Source organism: Bombina bombina, chromosome 11, assembly GCF_027579735.1.
Source record: "Bombina bombina isolate aBomBom1 chromosome 11, aBomBom1.pri, whole genome shotgun sequence".
In the NCBI taxonomy this organism is placed as follows: Eukaryota; Metazoa; Chordata; class Amphibia; order Anura; family Bombinatoridae; genus Bombina; species Bombina bombina.
This window is the reverse complement of record NC_069509.1, coordinates 49,268,496-49,291,193: the sequence shown is the minus strand read 5'-3', so window position 1 is coordinate 49,291,193 and position 22,698 is coordinate 49,268,496. Positions and strand designations below refer to the sequence as shown.

The 22,698-nt window shown below is 39.7% G+C and overlaps 1 protein-coding gene across 1 annotated transcript in view; it reads right to left on the bottom strand.

Moving 5' to 3' along the window:
• The window catches only part of DCTN5 (dynactin subunit 5), a gene marked incomplete in the record, with an annotated part of 72,230 nt that overhangs the window by 924 nt on the left and 48,608 nt on the right, over positions 1 to 22,698 (bottom strand). Inside the window, 2 exon segments of the mRNA XM_053694706.1 lie at positions 1 to 1,070; positions 2,884 to 2,986. The exon segment at positions 1 to 1,070 is cut by the window's left edge and continues 924 nt beyond it. Coding sequence (XP_053550681.1) covers positions 973 to 1,070; positions 2,884 to 2,986 — 201 coding nt within the window.

Sequence of the window (22,698 nt, the reverse complement as noted above, 5' to 3'; positions counted from 1 at the left end):
TCTCCTGTGGCAGGCAGCCATCCGCTACCCACGACTATTTTGCGCTCGTGTGCAACGCCGCCCCCTGCCCACACATAGCTAATCACACATGGGCAGGAGCTGTCAATCACCCCTGTCAAAGAAAACCGGGAGACTGAAATTATGAATTTCTCCACCTAAGAGGTGAACAGGGTAGGGAAGCAGCGGTCCGATGGCCGCTGCTTGATAAATCCTGACTGCAGGTTCTCTTGTGAGAATCTGCAGTCGATGGGAGGAGAAGGACTTATTGAACTAGTAGGAAATATCTGTAAGGTCATGGGCATTAGTCGTATACTGTTGTATTAGGTTCATTTTGCAACTTTTTACTTCACATTTTTTTTCAAAAAAAATATTGATGATAAATACTTTTAGTACACTGTCCCTTTTAAGAGACATGAGATTTATTGTTTTTCTTTGTGGAGTCTTTTTAAAACCCCTAATATCTCTTGTTGTATGTGCCCCTTACCCTAGTAGAGCTTTGCTAATGTTCCTTACCAGCCAATCAAAATAAACAGCAATTACTTTACTCTTCACGCAAACAAGAAGTGGTGTCTATAATTTGAACAGTTCTCTTTTACATGCATGATAGAAATGTGTTGAATTTAATGTCCTTTTAGGTACAGCTTGTGATTAAGCTTTGCTGTATTATTGAAAAACAAATAAAAAAACAAATAAAAAAAAACTATCCATCATATTAGCCATTAACGTAATGATCTGAGAAGAGGGTTTTACTAACACATTCTGGCACTGTGCGCTAGGTATTGCATCAGAAATAACAGCTGGAATAGTAACGATTACCTAGTGGGGTCTCTTATGTTTTACTACAGGGTACAACTCCGGAAGGGGAACTTAATAAATAAATAGTGCTAGAGATAAATATTGGTAGCTAAGTTTACAAGGTAAGTTAAGGGAATGAGAGCTGCATAAAATATACATAAAAAAAAAAATATAAAATTAAATCTGTGTCAGAGGAAGGAATTTCTGGTAATAGCTTTTGGTGACATCAATCATAAGCTCTTGAGTGCACTCTGGAAGTTCCCCGGAGAACAGCCCTAAAAAGAAAGAGATTGTATTACATGCCAATCCCCCATCACCAGAATAATATTAAAGGGACAGTAAAAATTTTGTATTCTATTATAAAACGTTTAATAATTAGGTATGTGCATCCGGATCTCTTCTTGTGAAAGTGCATCACACTAAGATCTGGATTTGCACTGATCTTAAAGGGACACTAAACACAATGTTTTTCTTTCATGATTCAGATAGAGCAGCAATTTTAAGCAACTTTCTAATTTACTCCTATTATCAAATTTTCTTCCTTCTCTTACTATCTTTATATAAACAGCAGGAATGTAAAGCATAGGTGCTAGCCCTTTGGTTATGCTTGCTTATTGGTGGCTAAATGTAGCCACCAATAAGCAAGCACTATCCAGGGTGCTGAACCTAAAATGGGCCTGGTGTTCTAAAATTTGCAGCGACGCATAAAAATTCCGGACCCACGCCACTTCCGGTGACGTGACATCAGCTGTTGGAGGCATGTGGCACTATCTGCACATGCGCAAGAGGCCCAACCTAGCAAAATCAGCTGTTTAAGTCGAGGAATTCTATGGGCATTAGACATCATTGCACATGTGTGCAGAATACCGTGCATGCGCACACGGGCCGACTCCTCACGATCAGCTTATTAATCTGCATCAGAGGGTCCATGATTTCTACAGGCGAGTTGCCTTCAGTGTGCATGAGCTGCCGTGAAATGGGAAAAACAAACAAACATGTAACTTTTAAAAATATAATAAAATATGTGAAGACAAAATTTTCAAATGTTACAGTATAGGGAGAATTCTATTAATCTGTAAATGGTTCATTCCATAAACCTTTGGTGTGATCACTGTATGTAGACACTAGACAACCGTTACATTTTGTGGGGCCACATGACACTGTACATTCATTTTTTTTATAGAATCACGGCCTATACTATAACATTTGAACATTTTGGCTTCACAGTTGATTATATTTTTAAAAGTTGGATGTTTGTTTGATTTTCCCATTTTACGGCAGCACGCGCATGCGCACTGAAGGCAACGCGCCTGTAGAAATCATGGACCTTCTGATGCAGCTTATTAAGCTAATCGTGAGGAGTCGGGCTGTGTGTGCATGCACGGTATTCTGAAGTCTAATGCCCATAGAGTTCCTCACCCCTTTGCTTACCTGATTTTGCGAAGTTGGGCTTCTTGCGCCTGCACAGTGAGTGCCACACGCCTCTACATTTTAGAACACCGACTCCTGAGCTTTACATTCATGCTTTTTAAATAAAGATAGCAAGAGAACAAAGAAAAAGTGAAAACGAGTAAATTAGAAAGTTGCTTAAAATTGTATGCTCTGTCTGAATAATTAAATAAAACATTTTGGCTTAGTGTCCCTTTAAAAAACAATTGCAGCAAACAATGTGTTAAGCTGTTCTAATAATGTTAAGACTCTGCCGATATGTTAATGTATCAGAAGACTGCAGACAAATGTTGCAATTACAAGATTTTTAATGTCCCATTAATCTGAAAGCTATGTAATATTTTAGGGAAAATGCTTTCTCGCATTCTGTGACACCAGGAACACAAACGGGTTATACAGCACTGGATACAAGATCTATTGTTCAAAAAACTTGTCATTTGAAATATTTCCAATAAAGTTTAAAAACAATAAAACAAATAATAATAATGATTATGGTGTGTGTGTGTGTGTATATATATATATATATATATATATATATATATATATATATATATATATATATATATATATATATATTACACACACACATACACACACATACATGTATATGTGTGCATGAATAATAATTTTAAGACTTACCAGGGCATCCAGAGAAAACCGTAAACGGAGGTACTACAGTTTCAGGGGGTAGAACGGTGTTGTCCAGGATTCTACAACAATCCTTTAAGACGCACCTACGGCCCTGGGATGAAATGCAGTGTTTTAGTGTAGCAGGAAGATAGAACTAACAGCACAAAAAAAAAAAAAAAACTTAAGAAAAGCTATTATTTTCAAACACTGAAATGTATATATATATATTAAAAAAAAAAAAAGAAGACACGTTTGTTACTGAAGTGGAGGACGTTATCACACGATAAAATTAATTGGATTAACGTGTTGTCATTGGTAACTACTCGATTAGCCATAACAAAAAGGAGCACCGGAGGTACAATATAAGCTAAAGTTTATTCATATGCCAATAAAAATACACCAGACAGTCATAATGTGAGAGAACACATGGCAACTGACGCGTTTCGACTCACCGGCTGCGGTCTTAGTTGCTAGGTGTGATTTTAACTACTCGATTAGCCCAGGCAAAGGGGTTAACCACATAGTTAAAGTTGTGTTTAAAAGGGACATGAAAGTACAGAAAGAAAATGCTGTAATTTATTCTATGTAAGTAGTAATTAAAGTTTCATGGTTCAGATAGAAGATGCCATTTTTATCAACTTTCCATTTTTTTCTATTATAAAATAATTTTTAGTGTCCAATGTTGAAAAGCATACTAAGTAGGGTCTGGAGCAGAAATACAGTACTGGGAGATAGCTGGTGATTAGTGATTGCACATATATGCCTTGTCATTGGCTCACCTGATGTGTTCAGCTAGCTCCCACTAGTGCAGTGATTCCCAAAGTGGGCAGTAGTGTCCCCTGGGGGCGGTGAGATTACAGAAGGGGGCCATTATAGGTACAAGTGTTGTAAGAGGGCAGTGATATTAAAGGGACAGTTTACCCAAATTAAAAATATTTTTTAATCAAAACTGCTAGCATAGTTAAATATACTAGTGCTGAGCATACAATAAACATCATTTTATTTCCCTGTAAATATTTTTTTGAAGTCTCTGATTTTAGATCATATTACCTATACCCCTTTGAATATTTTTCGGCCACTCCGGTCTCCCTGCCTTCAGTGCATAGAGCATGCTCCACCCCTGGCTCTGTGTTAAACAGTGAGCATTTTTTTTATTTTTAGTGCTGGTGCTTTTCTACCTAGATCATAATGCAGCTGGAATAAAATGTTGTGTGAGCTTCAATCAGCTGGAAAGCATAATGTTACTATTTTACCCACTGCTAGTCTCAGGAATCAGGCTGTAAAAAATGAAGGTATGTGCAAACTGAAACATTGTATAAGATCTTGACGCTGCAAAACAAAGACTGTAGACAGCTTTAACTGATTTTGATTTAGTTTGCATTAGGAGAGGATCGTATTACACTGCCTAAGGGCTCCATGTACTAAGAGGCGGGCGGACAGCTTCTTAACTCGCAAAGCTGTCCGCCCGCCTCCGCTACACACGGGCAGCGGATCTATTGATCCGCTTGCCCGTATGTATCATTACACACTCAGCGGAGTGTGTAATGCCCGCCCCTTCAGTCGCGCGACCAATCACGCGACTGAAGGGGCTGTCAATCACCGAGAGCGAGCGAGCTCTCGGTGATTCTGCTTCGCCACCTAAGAGGTGGTGTAGGGTGTAGGAAGCAGCGGTCTAATGACCGCTGCTTCTTACATTGCGGGAAGCAGGCTCGCATATGCGAACCTGCCCCGCAAAGGCTCCGGAGCAGCTTTCGCTGCTTCGTACATGGAGCCCTTTATGTCTATTTTCTAAACTTCAGTTGCAGGTTGTATATAATGCCACAATTAACTTTTTAAAGGACTCTGTATAAGGTGTATTGAAAAACAAACTGAAACATAAAGAAAATCACCCAGGTCCTATGCAATTATGCTTCCAGAGACAGTTAAATTAAAATATCACTCCCCAGACTCTGCATTTATTTTGTTAGCTGCTGATTAGAGGTCATTAGCATATCATTTATTAACGCACTTTGATTGGCCATGGGGTAATAGAGTATTGTAGCACTGCCCTTTTATCAGGGTGTTCCAGGGACATTTAGCTGAACTGCAAAAAAAAATGTAAAAAAATATATTTTACAAACTTCTTTATTTATGTATTATCATCTCCTTTAGTTGCTAATATAGTGTTATTGTTGCTAATGAACTCCTTTCCCATGAGTAAACTGGTCCTTTAACATAGGGGGCTCTAGTAGGCAAGATAAGGAAGCAGATACTTGTGGGCTTCTCTCAAGAAGTTTATAATAACATGGTTTATCCTAAACGGGTAAAGCGAATTCTTTGTATTTGCAGTTTAACTACCCTTTGATTTCATGGCTTTTGGTTTTAAGACAGTTGCGGTTTATCCACAATTTACACTTTCTGACTGTGATTGCAGCAATGTATAGAAGACTTGCATTCGCTTATATTGGTGACATTAAAGGGACATTGTGCACTAGATTTTCTTTGTATAAATGTTTTGTACATGATCCTCTTATATAGCCCATCTGGGGAGTTTCTGTAGCAATGTATAGTTTTGCTTATTTTGTAATAACATTGTGCTGATTTTTGGACTCCTAACCAAACCCCACAGTATTAGATGTATACTGATGTCTACAGATTCCTGCAGCTCCTGTTTAGTTTAGCTGCCTTTTCATATGCGGGGAGCGTTTGCTCTTCCCGTTTCCCCAGTCCCTTTCAGTGGGTGTCCCAGCCTAACATCAGCAACAGTGCTAAACTAGGAGCTTCTAAGAAAGTTTTTAAAAGGTTTTATACTGGATTTTTATATCAGTATTTGTATATATTCTTCTTTATAGTAGTGACTATAACATGCAGTTATATGAAAATTAGGGTATACTGTCCCTTTAACGGCACAGTTCAGAAATACTGTGTAGCAAGAAACACAGCTAAGGCCTGTTGTACTTGTCTGAGTAGCTTTGTACAGTTGCCGTCTGACAATGATTTTCCAGTCTTCTGTGTGTTGTGCGCTACATAACGTTTTGGTAAGTAGAATACACTTTTTGTAAACATTGTTTATTGGTGCCGTTATGCTCCAGCAAATAAACTGAGTCAACATCTCTGAACATAATAATTTAAGACTCCGGCTAAATGATATGAAACAAACATTGGAAAACTGATATCGCTTCATCAAACCCATCCATCATATTAACAATGTTCTGAACAATGAAGTAATGACTAAGGCCTAAACCAGTGTTTTTCAACCAGTGTGCCGTGGCACACTAGTGTGCCGTGAGAGATCCTCAGGTGTGCCGCGGCAGACTGACAACAGTGTGACATTTTTTAAATTTTGCTTGTTTTTTATTCTGGGCCGTTTTATATTTTGGGTGAGATGATGACTGAGGGTAACTGCACAGCGGCAGCTCGCCTCCCCGACCCGTGTTCACACTTGGAAGGAACCCCCACCAGCACCATGCAACACTTAGTTTGTAGGAGGCATGGCATGACAGCACAGTACAGTGTGTGTGTGTATATATATATATATATATATATATATATATATATATATATATATATATATATATATATATATATATATATTTCCATATGTAGAAAGTAACAGCACCACTGCATCAATATTCTTAAAGGTGAATTATTTCTTTATTGGTGATATCACAACCATTAAAACAGCGACGTTTCGGACCTACATGGTCCTTAATCATGCATAGTTAAAACACAGTAAAACACACATTTAAAAAGGGTGGTTTGACCAATCAGATTTCAGCTCACATTATTAATTGAATTAACCCATGCCTATCCAGGCATGATAATATAAGTATTACTTTTTCTATTGGTGGCCTCTAGTGGTACCATATTGAATGACACCCTATTTCAATATCAAAATTCATAAAAACAAATACAAATCATAGTCCCTATTCAGACCATAAGGATGCAATGTATTTAATTTCTTGATCCACCAGACCTCCTTTTGTTTTAATTTAAGTTCTCTATCGCCCCCTCTTCTATGTGTAGGGATATGATCGATTACTTGGAAGCGCAGCTGGCTAACTGTATGTCCCATTTGGGTAAAATGTGCAGATACTGGTAAAGACATGTCTTTAGATTTAATTGATGCCTTATGCTGACTAAACCTATCCCTGGCGGCCTGAGTGGTCTCTCCGATATAACAGAGGCCACATGGACATTTGAGTAGATAGATTACATAATTGGTTTGACAGGTGTATAGACCATTGATGGTATACTGTTTACGCTTGTCATTTTGGGCCAAATATTTACCTCTAATTACTGAATTACATTGTGCACAGTGGAGACAAGGATAACATCCTTTATTGGGAGTGGTCAAATAGTTAATTTCAGACTGTTTAGTTGTCCCCACATCTGCTCTAGATTATCCCTTAGATTTCTCACCCGCCTATATGATGGCATTGGTGGTAATCTGAAGGACTCAACTTCTGGATTAAATTTTGATAATAGATGCCAGTGTTTCCTTACTGCTTTGAAAATGTGTTGACTTCGCTGGCTATATTCCATAGTGAGCACCAATCTATTTACATCATTTTTGATTTTGGGTTTAGCTTTACTTTTGTCAAGATCTGTAATATTTTTATTGATAATCTCCTGAGGATAACCTCTTTGGATAAACTTATTACCCATAGATTCTAGCCTAAAGGGCAGGCTATCCTGATCACTCACTATCCTCTTGGTACGTAATAACTGGCTTCTTGGGATAGAATTGAACACTGTCTCAGGATGAAAGCTTTCATACCTCAAAAGGGTATTTCTATCCGTGGGTTTAGTAAAGAGATCAGTGTTCAATTTATCATCTTGTATGTAGACAGTGGTATCCAGAAAGTTAATCTCATGTGATGAATATGTCAGTGTAAATTTAATGTTTGTCATTGAGGCATTAATTTCCTCCACAAACTGTGTCAAAGACTCCAATGAGCCCCCCCATATGCCAAAAATATCGTCTATATACCTTAGCCATAGCTTACAACAATGATTGAATGACTTATTAGCATAAACAAATTTATTTTCAAAGCCACTCATGAACAAATTGGCATATGAGGGGGCTACATTGGAGCCCATGGCCGTACCTCTCTTCTGCATGTAGTAAGTGTCCTGAAACAAAAAATAATTGCAGTATAGGACAAGTCTTAACAGATCATCGATAAAATATATCTGTGTTAGGTCATACAATTTACAGTTGTTCAAAAAACTTTTTACAGTGTCAAGGCCTGCCTCGTGAGGGATAGAGGTATACAAATTAACCACATCTAAAGAAAAGATAAACCAACTTTCTTCCATTTTTACCTTTTCTAATTTTGTCAGAAAATCATTAGTGTCTTTTATGAAAGACTTCTGTTCTTTAACCATTGGGAAAAGAATTCTATCCAGAAAAATTGACACATTTGAAAAAACAGACTCTGTACATGCCACAATGGGCCGCCCTGGTGGGGATGACATATTCTTGTGAACCTTGGGCAAAGTATAAAAAACTGGTGTTATAGGGTGTTTTTTATATAGAAAATCAAATACCTGTTTAGTTATAGTGTTACATTGAACTGCCCTGTCAAGAATTGTTTTTAACTCTTTTTGTATTTCAACAAGGGGATTATGGTCTAATACTTCATAAACCCCTCCATCAGAGAGTTGATGTAAAATTTCTTGAATATAATATTTGGTGTCTAATATTACAACAGCTCCGCCCTTATCTGCATTCTTTATTGTAATATTCTTGTTATTTTTTAAGGACAACATAGCTTTATATTCTTCTCTTGTAAGATTATAATTTTTCATCTCTGGATTTAAATTCAATTTTTTCATCAAATTATTAATATCCTGTTGTACAAACTTAATAAAAGTTTCCACACCAGAATTACTGTTAGGAGGTATGAATGGAGACTTTTTATGTAAGTTAAGATATTTCAGATCAAGGGGGTTTGTTTGCATAACACCTTCATTTATTGGGCTTTCAACACACACATTATTTGTATTATTACCACCATACATAGCTTTTAGCCTGAGCATTCTGAAAAATTTGTACAAGTCTTTATCGACTTCAAATTCATCACAGTCCTTAGTAGGGCAGAAGGAAAGTCCTTTCATTAACAAACTGTTCCGTCTCGGTTAGCTTGTATTCCGAGATATTAATTACTAGACTCTCCTTGTCCTGTATGGGGGAAATGTAGTCAGGCTGTTCATTTACCTTCATTTCCGCATACCTCGCCGGAACCTCCCTCCTTGCTGGCGTCTCGGCATCTGCCGGTTTCGGTTCCAGGAGCTCCGTGTATACATCCGCTGTTCTTTGGGATCGGCGGTGCTTCCGCCCTCCCCTCCGGTGTCTCCTTCCGAGCCGGAGTCTAAAAAACTTTCCCCAGAAGATGATCCTTCGGCCAGTCTGTCCTGCTCTGTTAGCGCTCTCTGCGTTCTCCTCCAGTGTGGTGCGTCACGTATTTCACGTTGTCTTGACGTGTGGCCACGTGACCAGTTGTATACTCGGTGATTGGTGTAGTCAAGCTCATCGCGTATAAACTTCGATCTTTTCCTCTCCTCAAGATCTGAACGATATTGTGCCAGTGAGTGAAGGTACTATGGAAGATATCCAACCTGCTACATTTTCCTATTCTGACATAGATGCAGCACGCATCACTTCATTGGCCTTAGGATCAAGGAACTTTTTAAGATATTCTGCTGAAGTGGATTCAAAAAAGGAATATGAAAAAACAAAGAGGAGACTGATCTCTCTGGAGCTGCATTCAGTCACGCTAGCAGAATATTACCGTATTAAAAGAATTCCTAGAGGCCTAAGGATAAAATTGAGACCCACTATACTGGCTAACCATGAATTGTACAGAACAAGATTTGAGAGTATACTTAATAAGTACTCTTTCGATCTAATTGTGCTCACTGTAGAATGTCTGCAGTTAGAGATTGACAAGCAAAAAGGATTAGTGCTGGAAGCAGAGCGGGGAATGGAAACAAAATATACCTTGGAAATGTTGAAAACCACTAAAGAAGAAATTGATACATTGTTGGCACAATATCGTTCAGATCTTGAGGAGAGGAAAAGATCGAAGTTTATACGCGATGAGCTTGACTACACCAATCACCGAGTATACAACTGGTCACGTGGCCACACGTCAAGACAACGTGAAATACGTGACGCACCACACTGGAGGAGAACGCCGAGAGCGCTAACAGAGCAGGACAGACTGGCCGAAGGATCATCTTCTGGGGAAAGTTTTTTAGACTCCGGCTCGGAAGGAGACACCGGAGGGGAGGGCGGAAGCACCGCCGATCCCAAAGAACAGCGGATGTATACACGGAGCTCCTGGAACCGAAACCGGCAGGTTCCGGCGAGGTATGCGGAAATGAAGGTAAATGAACAGCCTGACTACATTTCCCCCATACAGGACAAGGAGAGTCTAGTAATTAATATCTCGGAATACAAGCTAACCGAGACGGAACACAGTTTGTTAATGAAAGGACTTTCCTTCTGCCCTACTAAGGACTGTGATGAATTTGAAGTCGATAAAGACTTGTACAAATTTTTCAGAATGCTCAGGCTAAAAGCTATGTATGGTGGTAATAATACAAATAATGTGTGTGTTGAAAGCCCAATAAATGAAGGTGTTATGCAAACAAACCCCCTTGATCTGAAATATCTTAACTTACATAAAAAGTCTCCATTCATACCTAATAACAGTAATTCTGGTGTGGAAACTTTTATTAAGTTTGTACAACAGGATATTAATAATTTGATGAAAAAATTGAATTTAAATCCAGAGATGAAAAATTATAATCTTACAAGAGAAGAATATAAAGCTATGTTGTCCTTAAAGGGACAGTAAAGTCAAAACTAAACTTTCATGATTCAGATAGGGCATGCAATTTTAAACAACTTTCCAATTTACTTTTATCATCAAATTTGCTTTGTTCCCTTGGTGGTATTTTTGAAAAGCTAAACCTAGCTAGGCTCAAACTGATTTCTAAACCGTTGAAAACCACCTCCTAGCTCAGAGCATTTTGAAAGTTTTTCACAGTTAGACTGTGCTAGTTCACATGTGTCATATAGATAACATTGGGCTCACTCCCGTGAAGTTATTTAGGAGTCTTCACTGATTGACTACACTGCATGTCTGTCAAAGGCACTTAGATAAGGAGGCTGTCTGCAAAGGCTTAGATACAAGGTAATCACAGAGGTAAAAAGTATATTAATATAACTGTGTTGGTTATGCAAAAACGGGGAATGGGTAATAACATAATTTATGCTTACCTGATAAATTCCTTTCTTCTGTTGTGTGATCAGTCCACGGGTCATCATTACTTCTGGGATATTATCTGCTCCCCTACAGGAAGTGCAAGAGGATTCACCCAGCAGAGTTGCTATATAGCTCCTCCCCTCTACGTCACCTCCAGTCATTCGACCAAAGACCAACGAGAAAGGAGAAGCCAAGGGTGTAGTGGTGACTGGATTATAATTTAAAAAATATTTACCTGCCTTAAAAAACAGGGCGGGCCGTGGACTGATCACACAACAGAAGAAAGGAATTTATCAGGTAAGCATAAATTATGTTTTCTTCTGTTATGTGTGATCAGTCCACGGGTCATCATTACTTCTGGGATACCAATACCAAAGCAAAAGTACACGGATGACGGGAGGGATAGGCAGGCTCATTATACAGAAGGAACCACTGCCTGAAGAACCTTTCTCCCAAAAATAGCCTCCGAAGAAGCAAAAAGTGTCAAATTTGTAAAATTTGGAAAAAGTATGAAGCGAAGACCAAGTTGCAGCCTTGCAAATCTGTTCAACAGAGGCCTCATTCTTAAAGGCCCAAGTGGAAGCCACAGCTCTAGTAGAATGAGCTGTAATTCTTTCAGGAGGCTGCTGTCCAGCAGTCTCATAGGCTAAACGAATTATGCTACGAAGCCAGAAGGAGAGAGAGGTAGCCGAAGCCTTATGACCTCTCCTCTGACCAGAGTACACGACAAACAGGGAAGACGTTTGTCGAAAATCCTTAGTTGCCTGCAAGTAGAATTTGAGGGCACGAACTACATCCAGATTGTGTAGAAGACGTTCCTTCTTTGAAGAAGGATTTGGACACAAGGATGGAACAACAATCTCTTGATTGATATTCCTGTTAGTGACTACCTTAGGTAAGAACCCAGGTTTAGTACGCAGAACTACCTTGTCTGAGTGAAAGATCAGATAAGGAGAATCACAATGTAAGGCTGATAACTCAGAGACTCTTCGAGCCGAGGAAATAGCCATTAAAAACAGAACTTTCCAAGATAACAATTTGATATCAATGGAATGAAGGGGTTCAAACGGAACACCCTGTAAAACGTTAAGAACTAAGTTTAAACTCCATGGCGGAGCAACAGTTTTAAACACAGGCTTGATCCTAGCTAAAGCCTGACAAAAGGCCTGGACGTCTGGATTTTCTGACAGACGCCTGTGAAACAAGATGGACAGAGCTGAGATCTGTCCCTTTAATGAGCTAGCCGATAAACCCTTTTCTAAACCTTCTTGTAGAAAAGACAATATCCTAGGAATCCTAACCTTACTCCAGGAGTAATCTTTGGATTCACACCAGTATAGGTATTTACGCCATATCTTATGGTAAATCCTTCTGGTAACAGGCTTCCTAGCCTGTATCAGGGTATCAATAACCGACTCAGAAAAACCACGTTTTGATAAAATCAAGCGTTCAATTTCCAAGCAGTCAGCTTCAGAGAAGTTAGATTTTGATGTTTGAATGGACCCTGAATCAGAAGGTCCTGTCTTAGAGGTAGAGACCAAGGCGGACAGGATGACATGTCCACTAGATCTGCATACCAAGTCCTGCGTGGCCATGCAGGCGCTATTAGAATCACTGATGCTCTCTCCTGTTTGATTTTGGCAATCAATCGAGGAAGCAGTGGGAAGGGTGGAAACACATAAGCCATCCTGAAGTTCCAAGGTGCTGACAAAGCATCTATCAGAACCGCTCCCGGATCCCTGGATCTGGATCCGTAGCGAGGAAGTTTGGCGTTCTGGCGAGACGCCATGAGATCTATCTCTGGTTTGCCCCAACGTCGAAGTATTTGGGCAAAGACCTCCGGATGAAGTTCCCACTCCCCCGGATGAAAAGTCTGGCGACTCAAGAAATCCGCCTCCCAGTTCTCCACTCCCGGGATGTGGATTGCTGACAGGTGGCAAGAGTGAGACTCTGCCCAGCAAATTATCTTTGATACTTCCATCATTGCTAGGGAGCTTCTTGTCCCTCCCTGATGGTTGATGTAAGCTACAGTCGTGATGTTGTCCGACTGAAACCTGATGAACCCCCGAGTTTTTAACTGGGGCCAAGCTAGAAGGGCATTGAGAACTGCTCTCAATTCCAGAATGTTTATTGGCAGGAGACTTTCCTCCTGACTCCATTGTCCCTGAGCCTTCAGAGAATTCCAGACAGCGCCCCAACCTAGTAGGCTGGCGTCTGTTGTTACAATTGTCCAGTCCGGCCTGCTGAATGGCATCCCCCTGGACAGATGTGGCCGAGAAAGCCACCATAGAAGAGAGTTTCTGGTCTCTTGATCCAGATTCAGAGTGGGGGACAAATCTGAGTAATCCCCATTCCACTGACTCAGCATGCACAATTGCAGCGGTCTGAGATGTAGGCGTGCAAAGGGTACTATGTCCATTGCTGCTACCATTAAGCCGATCACCTCCATGCATTGAGCTACTGACGGGAGTTGAATGGAATGAAGGACACGGCATGCATTTAGAAGCTTTGTTAATCTGTCTTCTGTCAGATAAATCTTCATTTCTACAGAATCTATAAGAGTCCCCAGGAATGGAACTCTTGTGAGAGGAAAGAGAGAACTCTTCTTTTCGTTCACTTTCCATCCATGCGACCTTAGAAATGCCAGAACTAACTCTGTATGAGACTTGGCAGTTTGAAAGCTTGAAGCTTGTATCAGAATGTCGTCTAGGTACGGAGCTACCGAAATCCCTCGCGGTCTTAGTACCGCCAGAAGGGCACCCAGAACCTTTGTGAAGATTCTTGGAGCCGTAGCCAATCCGAATGGAAGGGCTACAAACTGGTAATGCCTGTTTAAGAAGGCAAACCTTAGATACCGGTAATGATCTTTGTGAATCGGTATGTGAAGGTAAGCATCCTTTAAATCCACTGTGGTCATGTACTGACCCTTTTGGATCATGGGTAAGATAGTCCGAATAGTTTCCATTTTGAACGATGGAACTCTTAGGAATTTGTTTAGGATCTTTAAATCCAAGATTGGCCTGAAAGTTCCCTCTTTTTTGGGAACCACAAACAGGTTTGAGTAAAACCCTTGTCCTTGTTCCGACCGCGGAACCGGATGGATCACTCCCATTAATAATAGATCTTGTACACAGCGTAGAAACGCGTCTTTCTTTATTTGGTTTGTTGACAACCTTGACAGATGAAATCTCCCTCTTGGAGGAGAGAATTTGAAGTCTAGAAGGTATCCCTGAGATATGATCTCTAGCGCCCAGGGATCCTGAACATCTCTTGCCCAAGCCTGGGCGAAGAGAGAGAGTCTGCCCCCCACTAGATCCGGTCCCGGATCGGGGGCCCTCGGTTCATGCTGTCTTAGGGGCAGCAGCAGGTTTCCTGGCCTGCTTGCCCTTATTCCAGGACTGGATAGGTTTCCAGCTTTGTCTGTAACGAGCAACAGCTCCTTCCTGTTTTGGTGCAGTGGAGGTCGATGCTGTTCCTGATTTGAAATTCCGAAAGGGACGAAAATTAGACTGTCTAGCCTTAGCTTTGGCTTTGTCTTGAGGTAGAGCGTGGCCCTTACCTCCTGTAATGTCAGCAATAATTTCTTTCAAACCGGGCCCAAATAAAGTTTGCCCCTTGAAAGGTATATTAAGTAATTTGGACTTAGAAGTTACATCAGCCGACCAGGATTTTAGCCACAGCGCCCTACGTGCCTGAATGGCGAATCCTGAATTCTTAGCCGTAAGTTTGGTTAAATGTACTACGGCCTCCGAAATGAATGAATTAGCTAGTTTAAGGACTCTAAGCCTGTCCGTAATGTCGTCCAGCGTAGCTGAACTAAGGTTCTCTTCCAGAGACTCAATCCAAAATGCTGCCGCAGCCGTAATCGGCGCGATGCATGCAAGGGGTTGTAATATAAAACCTTGTTGAACAAACATTTTCTTAAGGTAACCCTCTAGTTTTTTATCCATAGGATCTGAAAAAGCACAGCTATCCTCCACCGGGATAGTGGTGCGCTTAGCTAAAGTAGAAACTGCTCCCTCCACCTTAGGGACCGTTTGCCATAAGTCCCGTGTGGTGGCGTCTATTGGAAACATCTTTCTAAATATTGGAGGGGGTGAGAACGGCACACCGGGTCTATCCCACTCCTTAGTAACAATTTCAGTTAATCTCTTAGGTATAGGAAAAACGTCAGTACTCGCCGGTACCGCAAAGTATTTATCCAACCTACACATTTTCTCTGGTATTGCAACAGTGTTACAATCGTTAAGAGCCGCTAAGACCTCCCCTAGTAATACACGGAGGTTTTCCAATTTAAATTTAAAATTTGAAATATCTGAATCCAATCTGCTTGGATCAGAACCGTCACCTACAGAATGAAGCTCTCCGTCCTCATGCTCTGCAAGCTGTGACGCAGTATCAGACATGGCCCTAGAATTATCAGCGCACTCTGTTCTCACCCCAGAGTGATCACGCTTGCCTCTTAGTTCTGGTAATTTAGCCAAAACTTCAGTCATGACAGTAGCCATATCTTGTAATGTTATCTGTAATGGCTGCCCAGATGTACTAGGCGCCATAATATCACGCACCTCCCGGGCGGGAGATGCAGGTACTGACACGTGAGGCGAGTTAGTCGGCATAACTCTCCCCTCGCTGTTTGGTGAAATTTGTTCAATTTGTACAGATTGGCTTTTATTTAAAGTAGCATCAATACAGTTAGTACATAAATTTCTATTGGGCTCCACCTTGGCATTGGAACAAATGACACAGGTATCTTCCTCTGAATCAGACATGTTTAACACACTAGCAATAAACATGCAACTCGGTTACAATCTTATTTAACAAAAACGTACTGTGCCTCAAGAAGCACTAAACGATTAAATGACAGTTGAAATAAAGAACTGAAAAACAGTTATAGCATCACTCTTTAAAAACAACACAACTTTTAGCAAAGGTTTGTTCCCATTAGTAAAGTAACACTAATTAAATTTTAAACATAAAAATTACAGAGCAACGTTTTAAATCAGTCACTATATAAGTCTCACAGCTCTGCTGAGAGAATCTACCTTCCTTCAAATAAGTTTGAAGACCCCTGAGTTCTGTTAGAGATGAACCGGTCATGCAGAAAATACAACAGTGACTGACTGGAAATTTTTGATGCGTAGCAAAGAGCGCCAAAAACGGCCCCTCCCTCTCACACACAGCAGTGAAAGAGAAACGAAACTGTCATAATTAAAACAAGTAAACTGCCAAGTGGAAAAATAATGCCCAAATATTTATTCACTCAGTACCTCATTAATGCAAACGATTCTACATTCCAGCAAAAACGTTTAACATACAAAATACCTATTAAAAGGTTTAATGTACTTTTACAGAGTAATTCCGGTGAAATACCATCCCCAGAATACTAAAGTGTAGAGTATACATACATGTTCATTATAACGGTATGGCAGGATTTTCTCATCAATTCCATTCAGAAAATAAAAACTGCTACATACCTCAATGCAGATTCAACTGCCCGCTGTCCCCTGATCTGAAGTTTTTACCTCCCTCAGATGGCCGAGAAACAGCAATATGATCTTAACTACTCCGGTTAAAATCATAAGAAAAAACTCTGGTAGATTCTTCTTCAAACTCTGCCAGAGAGGTAATAACACGCTCCGGTGCTATTGTAAAATAACAAACTTTTGATTGAAGTTCTAAAAACTAAGTATAATCACCATAGTCCTCTCACACCTCCTATCTAGTCTTTGGGTGCAAGAGAATGACTGGGGGTGACGTAGAGGGGAGGAGCTATATAGCAACTCTGCTGGGTGAATCCTCTTGCACTTCCTGTAGGGGAGCAGATAATATCCCAGAAGTAATGATGACCCGTGGACTGATCACACATAACAGAAGAAAAAGGGATTATCTATCTTTTTAAATAAGAAAAATGTTGGTGTTGACTGTCCCTTTAAAAAATAACAAGAATATTACAATAAAGAATGCCGATAAGGGTGGAGCTGTTGTAATATTAGACACCAAATATTATATTCAAGAAATTTTACATCAACTCTCTGATGGAGGGGTTTATGAAGTATTAGACCATAATCCCCTTGTTGAAATACAAAAAGAGTTAAAAACAATTCTTGACAGGGCAGTTCAATGTAACACTATAACTAAACAGGTATTTGATTTTCTATATAAAAAACACCCTATAACACCAGTTTTTTATACTTTGCCCAAGGTTCACAAGAATATGTCATCCCCACCAGGGCGGCCCATTGTGGCATGTACAGAGTCTGTTTTTTCAAATGTGTCAATTTTTCTGGATAGAATTCTTTTCCCAATGGTTAAAGAACAGAAGTCTTTCATAAAAGACACTAATGATTTTCTGACAAAATTAGAAAAGGTAAAAATGGAAGAAAGTTGGTTTATCTTTTCTTTAGATGTGGTTAATTTGTATACCTCTATCCCTCACGAGGCAGGCCTTGACACTGTAAAAAGTTTTTTGAACAACTGTAAATTGTATGACCTAACACAGATATATTTTATTGATGATCTGTTAAGACTTGTCCTATACTGCAATTATTTTTTGTTTCAGGACACTTACTACATGCAGAAGAGAGGTACGGCCATGGGCTCCAATGTAGCCCCCTCATATGCCAATTTGTTCATGAGTGGCTTTGAAAATAAATTTGTTTATGCTAATAAGTCATTCAATCATTGTTGTAAGCTATGGCTAAGGTATACAGACGATATTTTTGGCATATGGGGGGGCTCATTGGCGTCTTTGACACAGTTTGTGGAGGAAATTAATGCCTCAATGACAAACATTAAATTTACACTGACATATTCATCACATGAGATTAACTTTCTGGATACCACTGTCTACATACAAGATGATAAATTGAACACTGATCTCTTTACTAAACCCACGGATAGAAATACCCTTTTGAGGTATGAAAGCTTTCATCCTGAGACAGTGTTCAATTCTATCCCAAGAAGCCAGTTATTACGTACCAAGAGGATAGTGAGTGATCAGGATAGACTGCCCTTTAGGCTAGAATCTATGGGTAATAAGTTTATCCAAAGAGGTTATCCTCAGGAGATTATCAATAAAAATATTACAGATCTTGACAAAAGTAAAGCTAAACCCAAAATCAAAAATGATGTAAATAGATTGGTGCTCACTATGGAATATAGCCAGCGAAGTCAACACATTTTCAAAGCAGTAAGGAAACACTGGCATCTATTATCAAAATTTAATCCAGAAGTTGAGTCCTTTAGATTACCACCAATGCCATCATATAGGCGGGTGAGAAATCTAAGGGATAATCTAGAGCAGATGTGGGGACAACTAAACAGTCTGAAATTAACTATTTCACCACTCCCAATAAAGGATGTTATCCTTGTCTCCACTGTGCACAATGTAATTCAGTAATTAGAGGTAAATATTTGGCCCAAAATGACAAGCGTAAACAGTATACCATCAATGGTCTATACACCTGTCAAACCAATTATGTAATCTATCTACTCAAATGTCCATGTGGCCTCTGTTATATCGGAGAGACCACTCAGGCCGCCAGGGATAGGTTTAGTCAGCATAAGGCATCAATTAAATCTAAAGACATGTCTTTACCAGTATCTGCACATTTTACCCAAATGGGACATACAGTTAGCCAGCTGCGCTTCCAAGTAATCGATCATATCCCTACACATAGAAGAGGGGGCGATAGAGAACTTAAATTAAAACAAAAGGAGGTCTGGTGGATCAAGAAATTAAATACATTGCATCCTTATGGTCTGAATAGGGACTATGATTTGTATTTGTTTTTATGAATTTTGATATTGAAATAGGGTGTCATTCAATATGGTACCACTAGAGGCCACCAATAGAAAAAGTAATACTTATATTATCATGCCTGGATAGGCATAGGTTAATTCAATTAATAATGTGAGCTGAAATCTGATTGGTCAAACCACCCTTTTTAAATGTGTGTTTTACTGTGTTTTAACTATGCATGATTAAGGACCATGTAGGTCCGAAACGTCGCTGTTTTAATGGTTGTGATATCACCAATAAAGAAATAATTCACCTTTAAGAATATTGATGCAGTGGTGCTGTTACTTTCTACATATGGACTGTATCTGTTTGGGTTTTTGCTGATAGCCCATTGTAACGAGCACACAGCCAGGTAAAGAAACTCAATAGTGCTGGACTCTATCTGTTTACTTTGTATATATATATATATATATATATATATATATATATATATATATATATATATATATATATATATATATACTGTATTAGGCTACAATGTGTGATTTTGTAAAATTTTGGGATGGTGGTGTGCCGCAGGATTTTTTAATGTAAAAAAGTGTGCCACGGCAAAAAAAGGTTGAAAATCACTGGCCTAGACTACAAGTGGAGCACAAAAATATTAGCACTATATTAAAAGTAAAGTGCAAGTGATAGCACAGGGTGCACTAAGTCCCTCACAAAATAAACTTCCATAGGGCACATGACGGATATATTGCTCGAGCGATAAGCCAAAAGGCGTGCGGGTAGTTCTGTGCTATACGATTAATAATAAGTGCTTACTTCAGGTCTCAAACAGTGCAACACTTAACTCACCACTTGTAATACAATGAGCTCGCTAATAGCACTCCCAGCGATACGCATTAAAAGTATCGGGAGCGCTAAAAAAGTTTAACCACTTAAAGATGCTCTGGTTAGAATTTGTAACCATCCAATGGCAATAATAGATTGTGCGTTATCCTTAGCGTGTGACCGAGCGCAAGATAATGCGCCCTGCATTATTGTTTGTGTGCACAGTGAGCATCAGCTTTACAAAGCCAATAGCACAAAATCAAGATAATACATTTATAATTAATTACACTAAAGTGTTCTATTCAAATGTCAAAACAAATGTTAAAGGGACATAAAACCCAAACACTTTGTTTCAGGATTCGAATAGATGATACAATTTTAATCAACTTTCCAAATGGGTTTCTATTATCTAACTTTCTTTGTTTACTTGTTCTCCTTTATTGAAAAGCAGGAAGGTAAGTTCAGGCGTGTGCACGTGTCTGCAGGACTATATAGCAGTAGTTTTGCAAAAGTGTTATACATAAGCAAGAGCACTAGATGGCAGCACTATTTCCTGTCATGTAGTGCTACAGACATGTGCACGCTACCTATCTAGATATCTCTTTAACAAAGAATAACATGAGAACGAAGCAAATTTGATAATAGAAGTAAATTGGCATTTTTAAAACAAATTGTATTCTCTATCTGTATCATGAAAGAAACATTTTGGGTTTCATGTCCCCTTAATTGTTACTCTGGTTAGTCTGAGAATATATTTTATTGTGTAAGGTATGGGGAACGAGTTTATAAAACCAAGTGGGTGTTGGCCAGAAAAAGTGTGGGAACCACATCTCTATCTGAATCATGAAACTTTCATTTTGACTTGCCTGTCCCTTTATCCCCTTAATGACCGGACCATTTTTCAATTTTCTTACCCTTAATGACAATGGCTATTTTTACATTTCTGCTGTGTTTGTGTTTAGCTGTAATTTTCCTCTTACTCATTTACTGTACCCACACATATTATATACCGTTTGCTCGCCATTAAATGGACTTTCTAAAGATACCATTATTTTCATCATGTCTTATAATTTACTACAAAAAAAATAATAAAATATGAGGAAAAAATGGAAAAAAACACTTTTTCTAACTTTGACCCCCAAAATCTGTTACACATCTACAATCACCAAAAAACACCCATGCTAAATAGTTTCTAAATTTTGTCCTGAGTTTAGAAATACCCAATGTTTACATGTTCTTAGCTTTTTTTGCAAGTTATAGGGCCATAAATACAAGTAGCACTTCGCTATTTCCAAACCACTTTTTTTCAAAATTAGCGCTAGTTACATTGGAACCCTGATATCTGTCAGGAATACCTGAATATCCCTTGACATGTATATATTTTTTGTTAGAAGACAACCCAAAGTATTGATCTAGGCACATTTTGGTATATTTTATGCCACCATTTCACCGCCAAATGCGAGCAAATAAAAAAAAAAAAAAAACTTTACATTTTTCACAATTTTAGGTTTCTCACTGAAATTATTTACAAACAGCTTGTGCTATTATGGCACAAATTGTTGTAAAAGCTTCTTTGGGATCCCCTTTGTTCAGAAATAGCAGACTTATATGGCTTTGGCACTGATTTTTGGTAATTAGAAGGCCGCTAAATGCTGCTGCGCACCACACGTAAATTATGCCCAGCAGTGAAGGGGTTAATTAGGTAGGTTGTAGGGAGCTTGCAGGGTTAATTTTAGCTTTAGGGTAGAGATCAGCCTCCCACCTGACACATCCCACCCCCTGATCCCTCCCAAACAGCTCTCTTCCCTCCCCCACCCCACAAATGTCCCCGCCATCTTAAGTACTGGCAGAAAGTCTGCCAGTACTAAATAAAAGGAGTTTTTTGTTTTTTTTATAAAAAAAATAAAATATTTTAGCTGTGATGGACTCCTGCCTTAGCCCCAACCTCCATGATCCCCCCCCCCCCCAGCTCTCTAACCCTCTCCCCTATCTAATTGCGGCCATCTTGGGTACTGGCAGCTGTCTGCCAGCACCCAATTTGCCCCAAAAACAAGTGTTTTTTGTTCTTTTGCTTTTTTTTATTTTTTCTGTAGTGTAGCAGCCCCCCACAATACCCCTAACCCCCCTCCCCCTCCCAGATCCTTTTATATTATTTTAAAAAAAAAATATTCCCCCCCCCCTCTTCCCTCCTCATTGGTGTCAGTGTCAGTGCAAGCTAATGCGCGATCGCGCACACGCGCGCATATGCACGCGCACGCGTGCCCCCCGCACGCTCCCGGCACCCGGCGTGCACATTGCACTTCTAGGAACCGGATGCCGGGTAGCGATGGGCCGCCCACCCGCCTCCCTGTTACGCTCCCACCCACCAACGAACCTGCACCATCGCTACCGGTGCAGAGAGGGCCACAGAGTGGCTCTCTCTGCATCGGAGTCTTCTAAATGGTATTGCAGGATGCCTCCATATGGAGGCATCACTGCAATACCCTGAGAGCTGCTGGAAGCGATTGCGATCGCTTCCAGCACTCTCTTAGACAACTGACGTACCAGGTACGTCCATTGTCATTAACTGTTAGTTAATGCATGACGTACCTGGTACGTCAGTTGTCATTAAGGGGTTAACTATATGTTTAACCCCTTGTAGCAATTAAACCCATAGTTATATACAAGCAACAGTGCAATAATAAAGTGCTCTAACCGACTACCGCATTGTCCAAGTGCACTTTTATGTCCATTTAGGAGAAGCAATGATTTACCATCCCTGAGAAAAATATGGCCTTTGACCAATCAGGAGTGGCATATGAACATAGCTGACAATCGCCAAATTTGTCCTGCTTATAACCGGCATGGGAGTGCTGAAGTTTAAAGGGACAGTCTACTCCAGAATTTGTATTGTTTAACCCTTTAAGGACACAGCTTTCAGTTTGCTCAATTGTTTTATGACGGAAAAATTCCGTCATATGTCCTTAAGAGGTTAAAAAGATAGACAACCCC